Below are 23,423 nucleotides of genomic sequence, written 5' to 3'. Positions count from 1 at the left end.
ACCTGGCCCGCAATGCTATCACAACAAATACACCAAGATAATCTACTTAGATAATAGTTAGGTCAAACAATCTGTCTCGTTTAAAATAACATGCTGTCATCTGTTCTGCATTATTTCATTAGGGGAGAACAAGGTTGGTCGTAATTTGTTTTACTTTCATTTGAATTCATTAAAAACTGTATTTTGGTTCATTATTATAGTTGTAGGAATATAGTAAACTATATATTAATTTATTTAGCACATTTCTAGTCTTACAACCACTCAACGTACTTGTATAACAATAGTAATTTACCAACAGTGTATTATGCAGTGGCTCAGTCAGTAGGGGCTTGGACTGGGAGCCGTAATATGGAGTACGGACTGGTACTTGCAGAGGTCCCAGTTCACCTACTGGGCCCTGCCGCGGGGCCCTTGAGCAAAGCACTGGATGCCCCCCCCCCACACACACTCCCAATCTCTCCCCAGGTGCTGTTCAATAGCTGCACTGCTCCTAGTACAGTGGCTATGCCATGTGGAGCAATCTCGTCCAAGAAGCAGTATTTTTTTCACATGACTGTAAAAACCAAACGGTGGTGAAAATTAGTAAAAGTGAAAGGGTTTCCAACTGTAGACCTGCAGACAACAAAGTTATGCAAATATTCCCAGCACACGAACACCCAATCTGCCAACCCCTCCCAAATATACCCAACCCCACCTAAATCCCTCTTGCACCCCTGCATATCCTGAGGACACGGGGCAATTTATCCCTTTAATTAATTGGTGCTGCTGCCTTGCTGGAAAAAGACAATAAATGGGGGTAGTGTGTGCTGTGTCAGTGTGTGTATCTAATGACTGTAAAGTGCTGCGGACGGAGGGAGGGGGCGGGGGCGGAGCGGGTTGATAAATTAGGCAGGAGTGAACTTTACACCCCACCCTTACCACTGGGAGTGGAAGGGAGGGAGACGGGGAGTGGGGGAGAGAAATGACGAGGTCTATCACAGTGATGGTGTGGCTGTGCTGCTCCTGGCTGAGCACCACTGCTCTTATTCTCCGCCTGCTCGGAGACACAGACAGAGATACGTCTGCTGTGTACCTCACTCACATAAAATTACACCGGATCCCTCAGACAACATAAAGAAAATTACACCGTTACACCGCAAAATAAAGCAGACAAGTAAGGTTTCTAGGTTCATATCAGTATTTAGTGTCTCTACTGTGACATGTCTCCATGCTTTAATTTTTTTCAAAAAAGTCTTTATTTTTCTCATGCTGCCTGTGCTGCAGCACCTCTTTTCACCCTCTGTCTGAAACCAGAGCCCCAGTCTGCTCTGATTGGTCAGCTGGATGGCTGTGTTGTGATTGCAGCCATTTACATATACAAATAAAACCTATATAACACACTACAGGAAAGGGAAAACCCCAACAAGCAACATAGGGCCTCTTTAAAAGATGGAACCGTTGTCACAGCAGTTCATTTAGAGGGACAGATATGAGGGTTACAAACTGGTTATGGTGCTTGTGCGGCGATAGGGATGCTGCACCAGGGGGGAGGTCACCTGTGGAGAAAAGGGCACATACTTTATAGTGTATTTATCTACATGTGTGTGTATAGTATGGGCGCATTTAAGTGTTTCCAAGTGTGATGTGTTTAGCCTGTTTCGGGGTCTTGTATGGTTATTTTTGTATGCATGTCTAATATGTGTTTCAGAAGTAAAACCGAAGGGGGAAACATTAATGGGAATCTCTGACTGCAGATAAGAGAAGAGTAATGGTTAGTCAGTTTATGTCCTCGTAATTAGAAACCACACCACCTCTCCGGGTAGAGGTTGAATTTACTGACATTAATGTAAATTTAAAACTCCCCCAGATTGATCCGAATGGTCGCTGGGATTTGTTTCACGCCTTCATATTGATTTGAATCTGTTGCTTTCAAAGCACTAATTAATAATGATAATCAAAGTGTCACAGGTCGTTAACATCATCGCCTTGATGTCTTTGTGTACCTCCCTGTTTTCCGTCTTTCCTCGGGTTACCTGCTTGTGACTGCTGTGGCACACCTGCAGAACTAAAACAACATGTTTTAATGACAGGAAATGTATATGTAACTCTGTTTCACATGATTTATGACTAGATCCCTTATAATAAGCAACCTAATTACAGGCGCTATTAAAATTACATCTTGCCAATCCAATTAAGTTGTCTGGCTCTCGGAGTGTGTTTCCTGTGGGGGCATTTAAGGTTCATCAGCAGTTAAAGAGCAAAGAGGTTTTATTGAGATATACAAAAAGATCATAATCTACTAAACCATTACAGCCTGCACAACTATGTAAATGTATAAGTCGGGGTTCATTATAAGGTATAAGCAACTTTTATGAGGATAGGTAGTGCAAAAGTACGGTATGTGTAATGGTCATTGGAAATGCTGTAGTACTTACTAAAGAAAATACTTTTTCTTTAGACTTGAGACAAGCTCCGAGTGAACATAAATATTGAGAACGTTATATAGTTTTAATAAGGTCATATATTACACACATTTCCTCCATAGTTTACTGACTCATGAAACAAAAGTCCCAGACTTCGGCCACACCCAAAAATGATTTACCGAATTCCTCAAACCTAACGTTTTTTTTGTGTTTTTAAGGTTTTACTGTTAGGTTTAATGTTAGCGTTAAAGTTTTAATTATATAATTTGTAGAATTTCAACATTAAAAACATTTAGACCTGTGGTTTATATTTTAAATTTTACCAAAATTTTACCTAAATTATCTTAAAAATGTCGGAGAAATTTGTAATTTAAATAAACGGTGACACGCGTTTCACGTGTCTCATTTAATAATGTCGTTTCATATTTGAGCAAGCGTCCAGGATGTCTGCCAGAAGATGTTGGCTTTTAATCCAGTTTAAGCCACATTTTTACCACAGGATATTTCAGCTTTTAAACTCCAACGATCCACCTCTACTGTACGTCACAACGCCACCAAACTTTGTCTTTTGTTATTGTTTTGATTGAGAGGGAACACTTACTAACTATATCCAACACTACATCCAACACATCCAATGTAATGTCTAGTCAACTCAACATGTTCAATCTTAGCCTAAAGAATATGGGAAATGACGTATACAACTCATTGCCTCCCCTTTCTCTCTCCTGCTCTCCAGCCGGCAGTGGCTCAGTAAGTTGGGGCGTGGACTGGGAGCCGTAGGGTCGCCGGTTCAAGTCCCCGACCAGACCTAAATATGGAGTGTGGACTGCTACTTGGAGAGGTCCCAGTTCACTTCCTGCCCTGCCGTGGTGCCCTTGAGCAAGACACCAGACATCTCACTCCCATTGCTCCCTGGGCGCTGTACCACTGCTCCTGGTACTAGGATGGGCTAAAAGCAGAGCACACATTTCACTATGTGTGACCTTCTTCTTCTTCTTCTTCTTCTTCTTCTTCTATCCCTGGCATTACACCTGTGTCAGTGTGACGGATAAAAAGGGAGGCAGGGTGTAAAAGAGCTGCCGTGTGAAGATAAAGCTATTTGGTACTGTCACAAGTCTCCCATTGTGGAAGGATAGGGGGTGCTGAACAAGCGAGGGGAGTGAAGAAGATCGGCCCATCCATCACGACCACGCGGGACTGACACAACAAAAGATGGAGAGCGGGGAGAGGCCTCTCGGCTGCGAGGGGCCGGGGAAGTCGAAACAATATTTTTTGGCGCCTGTCAGGCTGTCCAATATTGGAGGCCGATATATGAACTATCTAGCACTGATGTAATGCGCCTCATAAATCTGCTTTAATTACTCGGCGTGGGGACAGCCAGTGGGAGCCCGCGCCTGGATTTATGGCATATCCGCTTGGCATCTTAACGACTCTGTGCTTTTAATATCATTACCCTGTAATTTATTATGCTGCCAGGGTGCACACCCAAAGCTTCAGCATAACTCTTGTTTATTTATGCCCGTTTAAAGGCCACTTCAGTGACACAGGCATTTAGCACATTTCAGCTGGGCTTTAATCATTTGTCCTAATGAGGCCATTATGCAGCGGTGTCCTCTAGCTGGCTCCGACTGTGGCGCGATGGTTCGGGCCAAACCCTGGGAAGCTGGGCGAGGTGGCAAGTTTGCTGGTTCATGGTGTGTGTGTGTGTGTGTGTGTGTGTGTGTGTGTGTGTGTGTGTGTGTGTGTGTGTGTGTGTGTGTGTGTGTGTGTGTGTGTGTGTGTGTGTGTGTGTGTGTGTGTGTGTGTGTGTGTGTGTGTGTGTGTGTGTGTGTGTGTGTGTGTGTGTGTGTGTGTGTGTTTCAGTGCCACTCTCTGGGAGGCCGGAGTGTGAATGGCAGCATTTAGTTCTGGGTGTTCTCGTCCAGTCAGACCTCGCTGGCAGAAAATGTCTCTTCTCTTTCTTTATCTTCCTCTCCCCGTCTAAAGATGGTGAAAAAGCCCCTCGGCGTTCCCCTTCGTTGTCTCTTCCATTTCCTACTGTTCCCCTCTCATTACCCCTTCACATCTCCTTCTCTATTCATCCACTTTGCAGCCGTCCTTCCCCCAATTTATCCCACTCTACTCCTCACTTGTCTGACTGCTGAGGAGGGTGCAGACAGGCTGCGTTTCTGCTGCCATGTCATGCTAATGGTTTCCAGATCAGGCTCCATATTACACCCAGGCGATGGCCCGTCTCGCCCGTCTCCCTAATGCTAGCTGCTAAATGCCTGCGCAACCGCCAGTGACAGTGACATATTAGCTTTGCGTCCCTCTGCAATCTGATACCTCTGAGTTTGCCACCATACTAAAGATTTGATTAATGTTGTTCCATTTGGTGGCTGTAATTGGCTGCGACTGGAGCGCAGAATAATCAGGCGTTCCCATTCAGAGCGGCTACAGAGGGAGGGGGGAGAAGGGGGGAGCAATGCTAACGAGCAAGCTAGTTAATTAAGCCTGCAGCACAGTGGTGACAGTTACTGATGACTGCTATGACAAACCAGCACTTCTCCACTCCTCCTCCTCCTCCTCCTCCTGCTCTGCTTTTCCTGAGCGAGGTAGGATGTTAGATTCACACAACTTGTACTTTTTGCGTGTGATTATTATTCAAAGTGGAAACAGGTACATGGTTGAATTATTACCTATTTAACTCTAGCTCATCGCAAGGCAACTTTATTTGCAGCCAATAGCACATTTCATACATCAGGGCGATGCAATGTACTTCAGTTTAACGTAGTAAAAGTAAAGCTGATTTGTATATTGAAAAACTGAAATGTTGGCTTTAATTAAATGTATCATGTCAACAGATGTTACATAATTATACTCGATTTCAACTAACCTAATATAATTATGTCTAATCTTTTGACGTAATAATTAAACGACTTTTATCACCACCCGGGACCATTTGCCGCATTCCATCCTCTCCGTCACCCTGTTTCAACTCAAACTTTTAAATGAGGACATTTCAAAGCTAACAAGATTAAATATGACTTTTATCAACGGTCAAAGTCAGACATTTTTGAAAAACGTTTACATTCTTTTTTGAAAACACAAAAAAAGTGTTGTAACTGCTTCTGCACGGCAACCATTTAAAACAATACGACTCCCTTTTGTCAATGCAAGCAAAGATCACAAAAAACGTTGTCGCATGTAAAAAAGGAATGCTGGTTATATTGCTTCACTAAAATAATTGAGCGTCGTGACAGTTTATTTAGCTGATGGCTGTCACTGAACTGTAAAACAGCAATTAAATGAGTGTGGGATTCATCATGGTCGTGTCGCGGCCTCGTCTCCTGGAATCACTCTCAGACACAGAATACCTTCCCCGACAGACGATCAATCAGACGCCGTCAGACATTAAAACTTCTCTATTAGCGGCGGTACGAGGATGTGTGTTACATTTATTGTCTCATCAGTTGGGTGTCAGTTTACTGGCAGTCTGTAATGTTGTTCAAATGTATTCAGCTTTCCTTTCCAAGTGTACGCCTTCTCAAACCATGCTTTTTAAAACTACATGTGTAATACTTTTTAAGATTGTATGTTGTGGTAAAGTAAAACATTTTTCTAGAAACCCAATTCCCATATAGAGCAAAAACAATATTATTTAACTATCATTCAGATCCTCTATCTATACTGCAGTGGTTTTTGGCTTTCTCTTAAATGTAGCTCATTCACTTCAGAAACACTTTTTCTTATATTCCATGGAATGCTCTTAACTGGATGGCCTACCTGCCTGTCAGACTTCCATCTCGTGCACAAACTTATCTCGTGCCCTCATTGGTGTCCGTGTGTGTTGGAGGAGGGGCTCTGTAAGGAAGTCTGAAGGAAGGGGCAGATTTTTTTCGGTTGTGTACTTTCAAATTCTAGCGCACTCGAGCTGGTTTCTCCATTCTTACCTACCTACCTTTAACAAATGTCACATGTCCAACCTAAATGTGATCTGACTGTGGTTGTAGTGTGTGTTGTTTACTGGAAAATTACTCAGGTCTGGGGCTAGTTGTATAAACAAATAGACAGTCTTTGACCTAAATCAATTTATAAACTCATCTTTGTAGAGACGATAAGTTGTACTTTGGTGCTAAAGCTCTCCGTTGAGTGATATGACTAATTTAAAGCCAACCTTAGATGTCGAGCAATGCATTATGGGTAAAATAAGACACTTGGGGTTAGGGTTTGGATTCAACATAAATAGTGACAGGAGCTTCGACTTTGCAAAAATCTATGTATGGAAGACAATAACAGAAAAGGTCAACTGTATAAATCTGTTGTAACTGAAAGTAATTCATGAACAGTTGAAAAAGTTAGCTAAAACTTTACTAAAAGTGGTGGACAGTAGTTAGATAAAAGGGATGGATAAACAGTTGAAATAGTTAGCTAAAAGTTAACTTAAGACGATATAACACAATACTATATAATAGTAAGATAAAAGTAATGAATGAGCGCTTGAAAGAGTTAGCTAAAAGTGATGGATAGACCAGTGCTTCTCTCACTTTTTTCAGTAGTGTACCCCCTTTGAAACATTTTCTCAGCCAAGTACCCCCTGACCGACCCCGGACATTTTTGACAGAAAAAGCCTATATAAATAATTACAATATAGTGAGTACAGTGTTTGATTTATTAACTCCTTAATGCATGAATTACAACAAACTAAGGATATTTTCATCTTTATGCATGAAAAAAAAGAGTTTTTCAATTGAATATTAATATATGTTTAAAAAACCAATGAACAAAATGATATATTAATAAAAACTATAAATACAATACACAAATGTAACATGTTTATATGAGGACCCCCTTAGTGGTTCTAGGAATATTAAAAAAAATTTGTGACCAACTTTTTATTGTTGTTTTTTTTTTTTTTCGCCCTCACAAAAGGGATTTATACAGATACAAATTATATAGAAGACAATACAAAAAGAAGAAAGAAAGAAAGAAAAAAAGAAATATATATATATAGGGAATCCCTTTCCCATGCCACCCCGTCCCCCCCTCTTCCCACCCATCTTGCCATTTCACAGAAAATCCTACCTGATGTTTTTTAGCAATCGTCTGACTTCATCTATATATTATATATATATTATAGCATAACAATTTATAGAATAACAATTTCTAGGAATATTTTATATAAAATTGTGTTTTCTGTTAACTTATTGTACTAAGATTATTTTTGTAATCATGCATGGTATTTTTTTAATTAACCTTTTAATTTGTTTTACCTCACGTACCCCCTGCAGTACCCCAACGTACCCCTAGGGGTCCGCGTACCCCCATTTGAGAATCACTGGGATAGACCACTAAAAGGTCACATATTAAACAAAATCCACTTTTTCATGTCTTTTATACATAAATATGTCTCCCCTCATAGATCAACATTGTGTTTTTTAAACCAATCATTACAGCATTTAAAGTGGACCTATCATGCTATATTTGAAAAATATATTATATATATTGCTTTTTAAACACATGTGCTCTCCAGTACAGGTTAGCTCTGAGTGTTAGTGAGGCTTGCTAATGTAAACAAACACGTCCAAAACACGTCAGGCATTGTTTCTGATAGCAACTTTCTGTGGGTCCGCCAACGTCAGTTCGGATAGACACGTCAGTTCGGATGGAAATCTGTATCCGCTCGTTGTACACCCATTTTAAAAAGATTTGGGTACGGAGGAAAAGAGAGAGGGTTTTATTTTCTGATGCTGCGTGAGTTCCCCGACGCACCGGGGACACATATTTATGTTTAAAAGACATCACAAAGTGCATTTTGCATGATAGGTCCCCTTTAAAGCTACACACACAGAATCAGCACTTTTGGATCAGAGCTGAAACAGAGGGGATTATGGGATGCTACAATAATCTGTTTGGTGTTTTCGACCCAAACACTTCAGAAACATGTTCTGTATATCCAATCTGAAAATCTATGACTTTTCTAAGGCCAATACTTGTAAACGAAATGTACGCAACTGGCCCTAGGAATACTTGGAGCACTTAGATTACATCAGATAGCATTTATCTAAGTATCTATCAATAATCTGTCATGAAATCTACTCTTAAATCAACAAAAGACAGATTTAGTATTGTGGGGCCTGAGGTGTCTGAATGAGTAATGGAGAGTCTTGATCTCAGAGGATTAGGCAACATCAGCAGGGCGTTCCTCCATGATTTACTCCCAAAACACAAAGACCTGCTCATTGGAGCTCTTTAGCCCAAATATGGCTGCTTCCTCAAGCCTTTTGTCATGGGGACTCTGTGTCTTTATATTTGTCCGTGTGAGAGAGCGTGTGTTTATGTTTGTGTGTGTGTTGAGAGATCGGAGGTGTGAGAATAGGGGTGATGACAGCAGATGAGTGCTTTGTTTGGAGAGAGATTTGGCCTTCAACAGAAGTAGAGATCCCTGGTGTGTGTGTGTGTGTGTGTGTGTGTGTGTGTGTGTGTGTGTGTGTGTGTGTGTGTGTGTGTGTGTGTGTGTGTGTGTGTGTGTGTGTGTGTGTGTGTGTGTGTGTGTGTGTGTGTGTGTGTGTGTGTGTGTGTGTGTGTGTGTGTGTGTGTGTGTGTGTGTGTGTGTGTGTGTGTGTGTGTGTGTGTGTGTGTGTGTGTGTGTGTGTGTGTGTGTGTGTGAGCTGCCACCCGCCTCCCAGTAGACTAATGACAAGACAAACAGCAGGTTAATTCTGTCTCTCTCACTACCTGTGTGTTTATGTGTTGAAAGTGCTCTCCTTCTCCGAGCTCCCAGACAGTTGTGACAATACTGAACAGCAGGGCCTTCAGAGTGTGTGTGTGTGTGTGTGTGTGTGTGTGTGTGTGTGTGTGTGTGTGTGTGTGTGTGTGTGTGTGTGTGTGTGTGTGTGTGTGTGTGTGTGTGTGTGTGTGTGCGTGCGCGCGCGTGCGTGCGCGCGTGCGTGCGTGTGTGCGTGTGTGTGTGTGTGTGTGTGTGTGTGTGTGTGTGTGTGTGTGTGTGTGTGTGTGTGTGTGTGTGTGTGTGTGTGACTGATGACAGCAAACAGAGAGAAACAGCATGTGCAGCCTGGGTGAGGAGGACAGGGGGGAGGAGAGGAATGATTCATGTGTGAGGGAGCAGGACGCTGACCTGAGAATAACCCCCCTGATCTCTCTCTGACCCCAGGCCCCTCACCAGGGGCAGGTTAAGAGTAAACTAGGGACCTATAAAAGTCTAATAATGGTTCATGCTTATATTAGAGTTGTATCTGGATATTTAACTTGAGCTGACAGTCATCAGTAAAGTTTATCTACTTGTCGTTTTAAAGTGGCTCTGAAGGCATTACAAAGGCATCAATAACTTTAATAATACATGAACAATTATGTTGTCCCGTATTCATTAGAATCTTTAAAGCTAAGTGATCAAATAAATATAGTAAATTGAGGTACAAAGTAACAAACAATGGAAATACGTAAATAAAATACAAGTAGCTCGAAATTGGATTTGACTAAATTACTTAGTGACTGTCACTTTTTACAAAACCTGTATGGCTCCTTTTATAAATGAGAGAGAGAGAAGAGGGAGAAAGTGAGTCACAAACACCCTCTTCAACATCTGGTGCTTTTCCAATACACTTCACTGAGGCCGCTGACATATACTAACTCATAGAGAGACGGGGTTTGGCTCCTTTTTCAAAGTTACGAGGCAAATTAGGTCCAGTTCAAAAGGTTCTTGGTGTCCCATCCATTTATAAGGGGGTGATTTATTATCCAAGTGCTCTTCCTTTCAGCGGGGGCTGGAGAAGGGCTGGTAAACATTGACATAAATCTCAGGGGATTTTCCAAATTGCAAATTGCGGCTCTCTCATTTTTAGCCTTCTCTCACACAGTGTTTCCGCTGAGATTCAACACAAAATGTCTCGTAAACAAACCCATGTGACAAACACGTGACAAACACTCCTCCTATTGGACCTTAGAGAAACGTGATGACATTTGGGATGGCAGTCCCTTTTTTTGTAAGATGTATGTATGTATGTTAGAAAGGATAGAGTTTCCTTTACGCACATATTCGGTTCATATTCGTAAACAAACCCATGTGACAAACACGTGACAAATACTCCTCCTATTGGACCTTAGAGAAACATGATGACATTTGGGATGGCAGTCTCTTTTTTTTAAGATGTATGTTAGAAATGATAGAGTTTCCTTTATGCACATATTCTGCTCAGATAAGGACTTTAAACGAAACCAAGAAGTCATTCATGTCCTATAACTTTTACAGTCTCTTATACGAATGTTTAGGTGTTTATTCATAAGATACAAATAGACAGCAGTGTCTTTTGATTTCATTTAGAAGTGGTAATAGCTACATTGTCAAGTATTCATGATTGCATTCAAAACATATATTTGAGATTTCATATAAAGTCAGAGATCCGAGTTCATGAACACAAGCGTTGACTTATTGAGTTGAAAATGTTTGAGCAAAGTTTGTCTGATCCAAGTATACATTTCTTACAAATGCACAAATAATGCAAATGGTTTATGTTTCTCTCTGAAGGTACATTAAAGTTGCCGTTTAACATCTCTGAGCTCATTGTTTCTTGTTCTTGACACACTCATCGTCTTGTTGCTGCAAAAAAGCTCCATCCTCTGTCGCTGGGTTGTTCTTCTCCTTTAGGTAAATACAAATCTGAGTTGACAAATATGACATGTGGGGTTCCTCAAGGCTCCATCTTGGGGCCTCTTCTCTTTAACGTCTACATGCTACCACTGGCTCAGATAATGAAAAACAACTAAATAAGTTACCATAGCTATGCAGATGACACACACATTTACATAACCATTTCACCAGGAGACTATTCTCCAGTTAAAACACTGAGTAAGTGCATTGAACAAATCAATGACTGGATGTGTCAGAACTTTCTCCAATTAAACAAAGATAAAACTGAGGTAATGGTCTTTGGAGCCAAGTCAGAACGTATAAAAGTTAGCGCTGAGCTTCAGCCTGCAATGTTCAAAACAACAGATAAAGCCAGAAGTCTAGGTGTAGTCATGGACTCTGACCTGAGTTTCAACAGTCACATTAAAACAGCTACTAAATCAGCATACTATCACCTAAAGAACATATCTAGGATTAAAAGACTAATGTCACAGCAGGATTTGGAAAAACGTGTCCATGCTTTTATCTTCAGTAGACTGGACTACTGCAATGGTGTCTTCACAGGTCTCACTAAAAAATCTATTAGGAAGCTGCAGCTGATTCAGAACGCCGCTGCTCGAGTCCTCACTAACACTAAGAAAGTGGATCACATCACTCCTGTTCTGAAGTCTTTACACTGGCTTCCTGTGTGTCAAAGAATAGATTTCAAAATACCGCTGCTGGTTTATAAAGCACTGAATGGTTTAGGCCCAAAATACATTTCTGACCTCCTGCTAAACTATGAACCATCCAGATCTCTCAGGCCTTCAGGGACTGGTCAGCTTTCTGTCCCCAGAGTCAGAACTAAACATGGAGAAGCAGCGTTCAGTTGTTATGCTCCAAATATCTGGAACAAACTCCCAGAAACCTGCAGGTCCGCTGCAACTTTGACTACTTTTAAATCCAGGCTGAAGACTTTTCTTTTTGTCGCTGCTTTTAATTGAAACTGAGCTGTTGTGTTCATCAGTAAAGTGGAACTTCAGTGTGAACTATTCACATCTTAAACTGCACTGTAACCTTTTATCCATGTATTTTTTCTTTTAATGTTTCTTTTATTACCTTTTCTTTTTAATGACTGTTTTTAAATGCCTTTGTCTGAATGTCTTTCATTTTTGTAAAGCACCTTGAATTGCCTTGTGTTGAAAGGTGCTATATAAATAAACTTGCCTTGCCTTGCATTTCTGTTTGGGTCAGTCGCCGCCCACACTTTATGGTTCCCATGAAGCACTTGATGTCAGGGAGCTCAGCTGTTTTGACAGGAGCTTGGACTTGTTGCAGCTGATTTATGGGCCTGGATCTGGAGAGAGACAGACAGATAAAGAGAGAGAGAAGAAGGGACAGAGACAGTGAGGATGAATAGAGCGTGATCACTTGTCTCCTTGCCTTCCTGCCAGTCTGCCTGCTGGGCAGTAGCTCTGCGGTGTGTCCACCCCCCCTGTAATTACACTTTACGACTTGCTCCACAGTAAATGCTACATAAATCTTGTGACGTCCCCCCATTACATCCCCTGCCCACACACACACACACACACACATACACACACATACACACACACACATACACACACACACACCCCTTATCATGCAAACATTGGAATCCCTGCCCGCAATTTCCTCCCTTTATTGGAAGTCACTTCTGATGTAATGGTGCTTTGATGATTGCACAGTAAAATTCTACATGGGGTGATATTTGTGCAGATTGTGTGTTGGCACAGTGTGTGTGTGTGTGTGTGTGTGTGTGTGTGTGTGTGTGTGTGTGTGTGTGTGTGTGTGTGTGTGTGTGTGTGTGTGTGTGTGTGTGTGTGTGTGTGTGTGTGTGTGTGTGTGTGTGTGTGTGTGTGTGTGTGTGTGTGTGTGTGTGTGTGTGTGTGTGTGTGTGTGTGTGTGCACGCGTGTGCGTGCGTGTGTGTGTGCGTGTGCGCGTGTACGTGTCCCTGTCAGCTCTCACTGTCAGTGTGTTTGCTGACAGAATCCAGGCCTTGCTAGTTTTGGGTTTGGCATCAGTCAATAGAGGCCTGTGTAGCCGTGCTGTTTTTCTGCTTTAAATCACTGTAAACACCCGTCCCCTGTTGCCTCTCTGGCACCAGAGTAACATAAAGGAATCTCGACTCGCAAAGACAAACAGTTGTATACCCAATCATCGTCTGACAGACTCGTCTGACAAACTCGTCTTTGGCCCCGCCGGCCTCTCACGAGTTATGCTTTGCTAAACTGGGGTTAAACAAGGTTACGGTACAGTTTTCAAGTAAATACATTAAAGTAGTGTCATAAAAAATATACAGACAGCTAATGGGTTGCAGATGCTTTTGTGTAAGTTGTGTTAACAGTTAACTGCAATAGGGAGTTTCACTTCACATTTAAAAAATGTTTTGTGCTTTTCTTTAATGTCTTAAGTATATTGAATGTTGCCATGTTGGAGGAGCATGGGACTTAAAATGTTCATTGACAACAACTATGCTTTGTGCACATGACAATAAAACCCTAGAATCTTTGACTATAATACTTTACAATATAAGATATTGGAGTTGGAGTCATCTCATTATAGTCTGTCTTTGTCTTGATACATCAACAATGTGCTGACAGACATATTGACCTTGTGTAAAGACTGCATGGATACCATTTAAAATCACCCGGTAGCACACATGCATTATTCAAGTGCTCAGAGCATGTGATACTAGTGCACTTCAGGCTTTTGTGGCCAAAATGAGGATTACAACAACAAACACTTCATGGCAAAACGTTTTGTCATTAGGTGAAAGGAGCAGAATAAAAGAAAAAGAAATAGACCTAAAGCCAGGATCCTGCAGAATAAAAGAAAAAGAAATAGACCTAAAGCCAGGATCCTGCAGAATAAAAGAAAAAGAAATAGACCTAAAGCCAGGATCCTGATAACTAAAATGGTCAGAGTAAAATCTCCCATGCAACAGGACGTCCTGCACACAAACGCAATTTTTAGCGACTGCAGTTCTCCTAAAAATAGTGTTCTTCTTAACCATGCTGTGGAAATTAAGCCTCATGATTTAAGGGCGTGTGTGACTTTTATAAAAACCTTTGTATGAGTTTCAATCCCACCTGGGCTGCTGAAAGACTAACAAATAGAAAGAAGAATATGTGTCACATGGACAATTGAAATTGAAAGTGCTAACCCACTGCCTTTTGCCTTTCAGTCACAATGTATGCATTCCCAACATGTCAGAGCGCTAACTTACTAACTACCCCCCCGTCAGTCCATGATCATTAACTGAGCTCTGTTAATGTACAGACTCAAGACAGCGGATACTTCAGAGTGAATACAAACGGCTTAGAGAGGAGAATAATGGGAATATCGTTAGGCTAGCACTGTTGAGGCAAGAGTGGGCAGATCCATCCGTCATGACCTCTGTGTGTGTGTGTGTGTGTGTGTGTGTGTGTGTGTGTGTGTGTGTGTGTGTGTGTGTGTGTGTGTGTGTGTGTGTGTGTGTGTGTGTGTGTGTGTGTGTGTGTGTGTGTGTGTGTGTGTGTGTGTGTGTGTGTGTGTGTGTGTGTGTGTGTGTGTGTGTGTGTGTGTGTGTGTGTGTGTGTGTGTGTGTGTGTGTGTGTGTGTGTGTGTGTGTGTGTGTGTGTGTGTGTGTGTGTGTGTGTGTGTGTGTGTGTGTGTGTGTGTGTGTGTGTGTGTGTGTGTGTGTGTGTGTGTGTGTGTGTGTGTGTGTGTGTGTGTGTGTGTGTGTGTGTGTGTGTGTGTGTGTGTGTGTGTGTGTGGGGAGATAAAGGCTAATGGCTCACAAGGTGATAGTTGATTATCCTTTGTGACACTGCAAGCTGTATGTAATGATTACACATTTTGTTTAGCTTGAAAGGGATTGCTGAAAGGTGTAAACAGTTTCGCTGATAGTGACAAACCCAAAAGCATTTTAGCATCTTTCAGCCTATTGTCTTGGTTTTACAGCTGTACATGTTTATGTATTCTGCCTATGATGCATACTTTCTTACTGTGAACGTGCATGAGATCGAACACATATCTAAACATTAAGGTTGTTACACTTCAAAGTCATCGAAAGTCATTTAAAAACAAGATTAAGCTCAGATGCCAAGATGAGTTTCTCTTAAATGGTGGTCAGTCCGGTAACCCCTAACCACAGGCTAGATGTGGCCTATCTTTAAAAACTAAAACACAGCCACAAATCTTTTGATCCATATTGTTCATAACTAGACTTTTCACAGTGTGTACCCTGTCTTTCGGCTTTGGCACAACGCAATTTGAAAATAACATCAGAAAATACAAATAATACAGTAATACAAAATAATATATTTCATTATGTAGCCTACCCTCTTAGAAGAAGAACATACGACCAAATCAACAATAGCTTTACGTCAGCAAAATAGAGGCAACACATTTTAGCTCAGCACTATTATGATATCGCGTTCAATGCAGTGTTACATGTTTTGCTAAAGGATATTTTAAAGGTTTCATGATTAATATGAATGTAGTGGATCAGCCTGGGTTATGTAATAAAGCAGCACAACTCCAAATGAAATGCTAATCCGGCTCCATGTTCGTTAAATGTGTAAATAAGAAAGTGCTGTTTCAAAAGGTTTTTCAAAGGTGATTTACTAACTTCCGTGTTGTGTTGACAGCTTGTTGAGCTTCCCCCAGGCCGACAACATGATCAGTTGATGAAGGCTTAACTTTTCTAAAATATCTAATCCTCTCTAAGAACAGCCAATTCTTGACACACCTCGGAGAGTTTGTCTCTGTAGGATCTCATGCTGCACACAATGTACTTTGTAACCATGCAACAAAAGTGCCAACAAATAAGAGAAAAACGGAGAAACCTGCAGTCTGCAACCAATACGATGTGAGTACCTTCTGTCACTAAATCAGGTACAAATGTTGAGAATTATTTGACTGAAACAAACTGTTTTGAATTCATCCCATTTGAACCTTTTCTAACGTCATGTGTTCAGATGATTAATAGTTTTGACTGTTGCAGCAGTGTAGCCTGGAACAGAAATGTAACAACTTGGCTGAACGTCTGATGAAGGTCTTTTCATTTCTCTCGGATCTGTTGAGAAAAGCCAGACTGCTCTGAAGCTGCGCTGCTGTCCCGGAGTGTAATGTGTGTGTTGTAAACACCAGCGTGCCACCATATTGTCTGGCAGCAGATCATATTTTACCATGTTAACACACCATCTGTTTACCCTCATAAGCATTCATTACACATACATGAGTACACACAGCAGGCTGCCACATCAGAGAGCGGGGGCACACACACACACACACACAAACATTTCTTAACAGACACAGGCGTACATTACATATAAAAGTATACAAATATAACATACATGTGGATGTTAACAAAAACACAGAAGTACACATTCTCATTCTCTGCAGTCCAAAGACCCTCTAAAAATTCAGCAAGCGAAATACATTCATCCTTATTGTAGTATTATACTTTTTACTACTGCTCACTTTGTTTAGCACAGGGGTGTCCAACTCAAATACACAGTGGGCCAAATAAAAAAAATGGGTACTACTGTAGTCGAGGGCCGGACTGGTTCAATGTTCATTGCAAAAACGTATTGAGATGAACTTATTGCACATATTAAACCTGGAACTAACAGAGATTAAATTATTGCCTATAAAAACAACATTACACATTAAATAATCAGTTGCAGTCATTTCTTGTGGCTCTATCTGCAGCTTTTCCAGAGTCATTTCTTATCAGTACATTTTCCCACAGGCCAACAACAGCTTCAACAAAACAATTCCCCTCAAAGAAAAAAACCAAACACTCCCTGTTGTCTCAAGAGAAAGTGCAGAAGGAAACATCCATTAAACCCAGTGTGCTGCTCTGTGATGCTAGCTCAAGCAGACACTTGGCATCTCATCTCGGGTGCAAGGTCATCAATGTTTGGGCTCAGGCTCTGAGCTGAGGAGACCCTCAGGATGGAGTGAAAGTGTGCGTGCAATATACCGGCGGGCCAGATCTAATAGTAATTACCCTGCGGGCCGAAATTAAATCCACCACGGGCCTGATTTGGCCCCCAGGCCTTGAGTTTGACACATGTGGTTTAGCAGCTCTAGCGTATAAGCCGTGTGTCTACTGTGTAACACCCTTAACCAATTCTATGCTATCCCTTACTGCATGATGTTTATATCTCTCCTATATCCCTTTACATGTGAAAATATTCTCCGTACTTTTTCCACATTTGGTCGTGGCCATGATGAGGATGTGGTTCCCTTCATCCCAGTTGGTGTGGGTTTTACGCTAGGAATCAATGCTGTTTGGATGTCTTTGTATTACTTTTAAGATGCATCAAAACACGCCTGTTTGCTATCCTGACTCCAACATGGGGAAATGAGCTTCCCATATGTATTAGGAAAGTCTACACATCCTCTGTTTCCGACTGATCCCAGCTGCTTTGTTTCTTACCCAATCGTTTGGAAGCTAATTTACTTGCAGGGTTTTTATATTTCTTCATGGATTGTATGCACTTATTGTAAGGTAAATGTAATGTAACACTTATTAGTTTCTTCTTTCTTCTTCTTCTTCTTCTTCTTCTTCTTCTTCTTCTTCTTCTTCTTCTTCTTCTTCTTCTTCTAGGCAAACAAGCTAAAGGGACATATGCCACCATCTGGACTGGAGGGGTAAACAAATCAGAAGGGCACAATTCAAGCATCTCTCACAGTTATTGATGACAATTTCCCCCAGAAAATGCATATATTTTGAGGAATCTGCTACATGGAATATATGTTTTAATAATGAAATGACTGAGTCTCTAATGTGATGCTTTCCCACAGCTGAATATGTGTCCATGGCCCGGACATGAGACTGAGCCTCTGACAACAGACAGGATTATTCTAATGGAACGGATCACTTAGTGCTGCTTAGTGAGAAGTTATTTGCCCATATCAGTTATAAGGCCAGCTGTCAGACATTTTTAGCGGCAAGTAAACAGTTGCTACTAAATTAGTTTACGGCTAATTCTAAAATGGAAAGAAGGGAGGAGGGAAGGGGAGGGAAAGAGTGGGGGAGGAAAGTGAGGTGATGGGGGGGGGGTGGGGAGTTCTGGCTCAGCTGACAGAGGTCCATTCATCGTCCTGCTGCAGACAGAGAGCTGGCACTGAGGGACACAGCCCATAAATCAGAGGCCATCACACCCTGCTGACACACACACACACACACACACACAGAAAGAGAGAGAGAGAGAGGAGGGAGAGTAATATAAATACAAGCCACAAACACGCATACAGTATAGAAAAAACTGTTAATAAGATTTTACATTTTACATACCTCAAATATTCAGACCTCTTTTACATCTCTAATATTAATTAGAATTTAGAATATTTGTTGACAGCCGTAATGGTACATGCACATGTGTATCCCCCAGACACACATATACACATACACACACACACACACACACACACACACACACACACACTCAAATTATGCACACACACATACACACACACACACAAACACACACATTCACATACTTGACACATACACAGCCTCATATACAGACCATACTATACAATATATATATATATATATATACAACAGATATGCTCACATACACAAATGTTTGCACACTCAAAAACACACTCACACTTACTCACACACAAACACTCACATTCACATTCATCCCAGATACACACAAACAAACACACAGACACACATACATACTTCACACACACTAACATTCTTCACTCAAACACACACACACACACAGGGATACTTATTTGCAGATACAGTTGTTCACTTCCCGTTAACTCTTTCTGCTGCAGTGTCATAATATGTTCTCAAAGCACTCGCATCTCTCCTAACCTACACGTGTATGGATATAAATAATCAAATGGGCTCTTTCCTGCACTCTCTCTTATCCTCTTATACAAGCTGCCCTCCCTCCTCTCCCGGTATCTCCTCTCTTTCTTCTCCATGCTTTGTTTTGCTCCGTGGGTCTAATAGAGGATGCACTCTAGCAGGCTAATGATCGCCTGGCCAGGGTTATTGATCACGCCCATGATTGATCTGAGGACCCCTCTGATTATTGGGTCATTAATCAGGCCTGGATTACCCTATCAATGGAGCTGCCACTGACTGGTCCAGTCTGGAGATGGATGACCAGGGGGTGAGGAGAGGGGAGAGGGGAGAGGAGAGAGCATGGGAGAAGAGACGAGGAAGTGGCCATTACATGTAAAGGGTCGGTTCACCTAAACCACACAAAAATATAGGCTCGATTTTTTAGGGGTAACAAATCTCCTCCACAATTTCACATGAACATGAAACGAGACACAAAAAGCGTCCCTTTCTGTATATCTTTTTATATTTGGGACTTTAAACTCACAATATGTTATTTTCTGACATGAGGGGTTGGACAAACAGTTTTGATTTGAATTATCTCCGAATGAAAGACTTTCAATTTGATGGTTGTTTTGCTTTTTTCTTTGGCATGCCTTCATGTTTTCATAGCTTTGCAGAAATATTCTTACACCAAAAAAGAAGCTGCCAAAGACAAAGTTTTGAAGCATCTTAAGAAATGCCTTAAAATAATGTTTCAGGATGCTTCGTGGTGATGTTGTGGATTTAATTGACTGTTATATGTCTCAGATACAAAACTTGTCTCTGAAGTGTTTGGCTCCAAACACCAAACAGATCATTGCAGCATTACCCATAATCCCCTCTGTTTCAGCCCTGTTTCCAAAGTGCTGATTCTGTGTCTGTTACTTTAGATGAAAACAAGGAGCCCCTCCCCACGCCCCTCTGAGAGAGATTTGGTTACAAAGAACTCAATGGTGCTCTAGAGGAGATTCAGGTGATAAAGGTGTGGGGGGGGGGGGGTACCTTGGTTGCTGATTGGCTAATGGTTACTCAAGACAAAACATCGTTATGACATCATAAAGTGGCCAAAATCTGATCAGCTCATTTTCAGACAGGTTTTTATAGAAATGGATCAAAAAGAGAGAGAATCTTTGTTCCTGAAACTTTCAGAGTCTCTTTCCACAGAGGGGACACATGTTGATGTAGAAGAGACATGAAGAAGAGGGGACACATGTTGATGTAGAAGAGACATGAAGAAGAGGGGACACATGTTGATGTAGAAGAGACATGAAGAAGAGGGGACACATGTTGATGTAGAAGAGACATGAAGAAGAGGGGACACATGTTGATGGAGAAGAGACATGAAGAAGAGGGGACACATGTTGATGTAGAAGAGACATGGAGAAGAGGGGACACGTGTTGATGTAGAAGAGACATGAAGAAGAGGGGGACACATGTTGATGTAGAAGAGACATGAAGAAGAGGGGACACATGTTGATGTAGAAGAGACATGAAGAAGAGGGGACACATGTTGATGGAGAAGAGACATGAAGAAGAGGGGACACATGTTGATGTAGAAGAGACATGAAGAAGAGGGGACACATGTTGATGTAGAAGAGACATGAAGAAGAGGGGACACATGTTGATGGAGAAGAGACATGAAGAAGAGGGGACACATGTTGATGTAGAAGAGACATGGAGAAGAGGGGACACGTGTTGATGTAGAAGAGACATGAAGAAGAGGGGACACATGTTGATGTAGAAGAGACATGAAGAAGAGGGGACACATGTTGATGTAGAAGAGACATGAAGAAGAGGGGACACATGTTGATGGAGAAGAGACATGAAGAAGAGGGGACACATGTTGATGTAGAAGAGACATGAAGAAGAGGGGACACATGTTGATGTAGAAGAGACATGAAGGAGAGGGGACACATGTGTAGAAGAGACATGAAGAAGAGGGGACACATGTTGATGTAGAAGAGACATGAAGAAGAGGGGACACATGTTGATGTAGAAGAGACATGAAGGAGAGGGGACACATGTTGATGTAGAAGAGACATGAAGGAGAGGGGACACATGTGTAGAAGAGACATGGAGAAGAGGGGACACATGTTGATGTAGAAGAGACATGAAGGAGAGGGGACACATGTGTAGAAGAGACATGAAGAAGAGGGGACACATGTTGATGTAGAAGAGACATGAAGAAGAGGGGACACATGTTGATGTAGAAGAGACATGAAGGAGAGGGGACACATGTTGATGTAGAAGAGACATGGAGAAGAGGGGACACATGTTGATGTAGAAGAGACATGAAGGAGAGGGGACACATGTTGATGTAGAAGAGACATGAAGAAGAGGGGACACATGTTGATGTAGAAGAGACATGAAGAAGAGGGGACACATGTTGATGTAGAAGAGACATGGAGAAGAGGGGACACATGTTGATGTAGAAGAGACATGAAGGAGAGGGGACACATGTTGATGTAGAAGAGACATGGAGAAGAGGGGACACATGTTGATGTAGAAGAGACATGAAGAAGAGGGGACACATGTTGATGTAGAAGAGACATGAAGAAGAGGGGACACATGTTGATGTAGAAGAGACATGAAGAAGAGGGGACTATGTTGATGTAGAAGAGACATGAAGAAGAGGGGACACATGTTGATGTAGAAGAGACATGAAGGAGAGGGGACACATGTTGATGTAGAAGAGACATGGAGAAGAGGGGACACATGTTGATGTAGAAGAGACATGAAGAAGAGGGGACACATGTTGATGTAGAAGAGACATGAAGAAGAGGGGACACATGTTGATGTAGAAGAGACATGAAGAAGAGGGGACTATGTTGATGTAGAAAAGACATGAAGAAGAGGGGACACATGTTGATGTAGAAGAGACATGAAGAAGAGGGGACACATGTTGATGTAGAAGAGACATGGAGAAGAGGGGACACATGTTGATGTAGAAGAGACATGGAGAAGAGGGGACACATGTTGATGTAGAAGAGACATGAAGAAGAGGGGACACATGTTGATGTAGAAGAGACATGAAGAAGAGGGGACACATGTTGATGTAGAAGAGACATGGAGAAGAGGGGACACATGTTGATGTAGAAGAGACATGGAGAAGAGGGGACACATGTTGATGTAGAAGAGACATGAAGAAGAGGGGACACATGTTGATGTAGAAGAGACATGAAGAAGAGGGGACACATGTTGATGTAGAAGAGAGATGGAGAAGAGGGGACACATGGTGATGTAGAAGAGACATGAAGAAGAGGGGACACATGTTGATGTAGAAGAGACATGAAGAAGAGGGGACACATGTTGATGTAGAAGAGACATGAAGAAGAGGGGACACATGTTGATGTAGAAGAGACATGAAGAAGAGGGGACACATGTTGATGTAGAAGAGACATGAAGAAGAGGGGACACATGTTGATGTAGAAGAGACATGAAGAAGAGGGGACACATGTTGATGTAGAAGAGACATGAAGAAGAGGGGACACATGTTGATGTAGAAGAGAGATGGAGAAGAGGGGACACATGGTGATGTAGAAGAGACATGAAGAAGAGGGGACACATGTTGATGTAGAAGAGAGATGGAGAAGAGGGGACACATGTTGATGTCGAAGAGACATGAAGAAGAGGGGACACATGTTGATGTAGAAGAGACATGAAGAAGTGTATTTTGCATAATAGGTGACCTTTGACACACTTTACTTATGTTCCATTACATGAGTGACGTCACTGTCGATTTACTTTCCTGTCGAGAGTAGTTTAAAATCCTCCTGGTTCTTCTTACTGTAAATTCCCTTTGTGGTCTGTCAGATGTTGGACTAGCTTTGGTTGATTCCCTTTGTGAGCGAGTCTTGGAAGTGGTCACATGATGTACACTCACACACATCGAGGCCCTCAGGCTCCGCTTCCTCGCTCCCCCAGGGAACGCTTCCTTCTAACGGAGTATAGCCCAGTGCCATGGGAAAGTGTGTGTCTGGGTTTAGCTGCGGTTCACCAGCTGTATGTGAGACTGTGTGATTATGTACAGTCCACATATCTGCGGTGGACTATAGATCATCATCTGTCTGCCTCTCTCTGTATTGTCACAATCTGTCCTTCTCTGCAGATCACAGAAACGTATACACTCCACCGTGGAAATGTTATGGGAGAGTGTCTGCTGTTGGAAATGTCAAAGGAATTCTCCCGGGGATTTGGTCAACAGGCATAAACACTGAAATCATCCGTATGCAAGGCAAGGCAAGGCAAGGAAAGGCAAGGCAAGGCAAGGCAAGGCAAGGCAAGGCAAGGCAAGGCAAGGCAAGGCAAGGCAAGGCAAGGCAAGGCAAGGGAGTGGGTAGCATGTTTTTAGTATGTGCTGTTCTGCTCTGACAGAAGGAGTTGATGTGGTTGAAGGTGGGAGTTATACACAGGAATGGAGTTTAACTAAGTACATTTACTCAAGTCTTCAGTACTTTTGTGAGATACTTAGTCACACACTTAGTTTCACCATTTCATGTTACTGTATTTTAGAGGCAATTATAGCACTTT

The 23,423-nt window shown here is 41.9% G+C and overlaps 1 protein-coding gene across 1 annotated transcript in view; it reads right to left on the bottom strand.

Annotated features, from left to right (window-relative positions):
* The window catches only part of skic3 (SKI3 subunit of superkiller complex), a 118,203-nt gene that overhangs the window by 75,728 nt on the left and 19,052 nt on the right, over window positions 1-23,423 (bottom strand). Inside the window, exon 40 of the mRNA XM_034091340.2 lies at window positions 919-1,033. Within this exon, the coding sequence (XP_033947231.2) occupies window positions 919-1,033 (115 nt within the window). The remainder of the gene's footprint in view (window positions 1-918; window positions 1,034-23,423) is intronic.

Source organism: Pseudochaenichthys georgianus, chromosome 9 (assembly GCF_902827115.2).
Source record: "Pseudochaenichthys georgianus chromosome 9, fPseGeo1.2, whole genome shotgun sequence".
Taxonomy (NCBI): domain Eukaryota; kingdom Metazoa; phylum Chordata; class Actinopteri; order Perciformes; family Channichthyidae; genus Pseudochaenichthys; species Pseudochaenichthys georgianus.
Note: the sequence above shows the minus strand (reverse complement) of the source record. Positions and strands in the feature narration are given on the sequence as shown.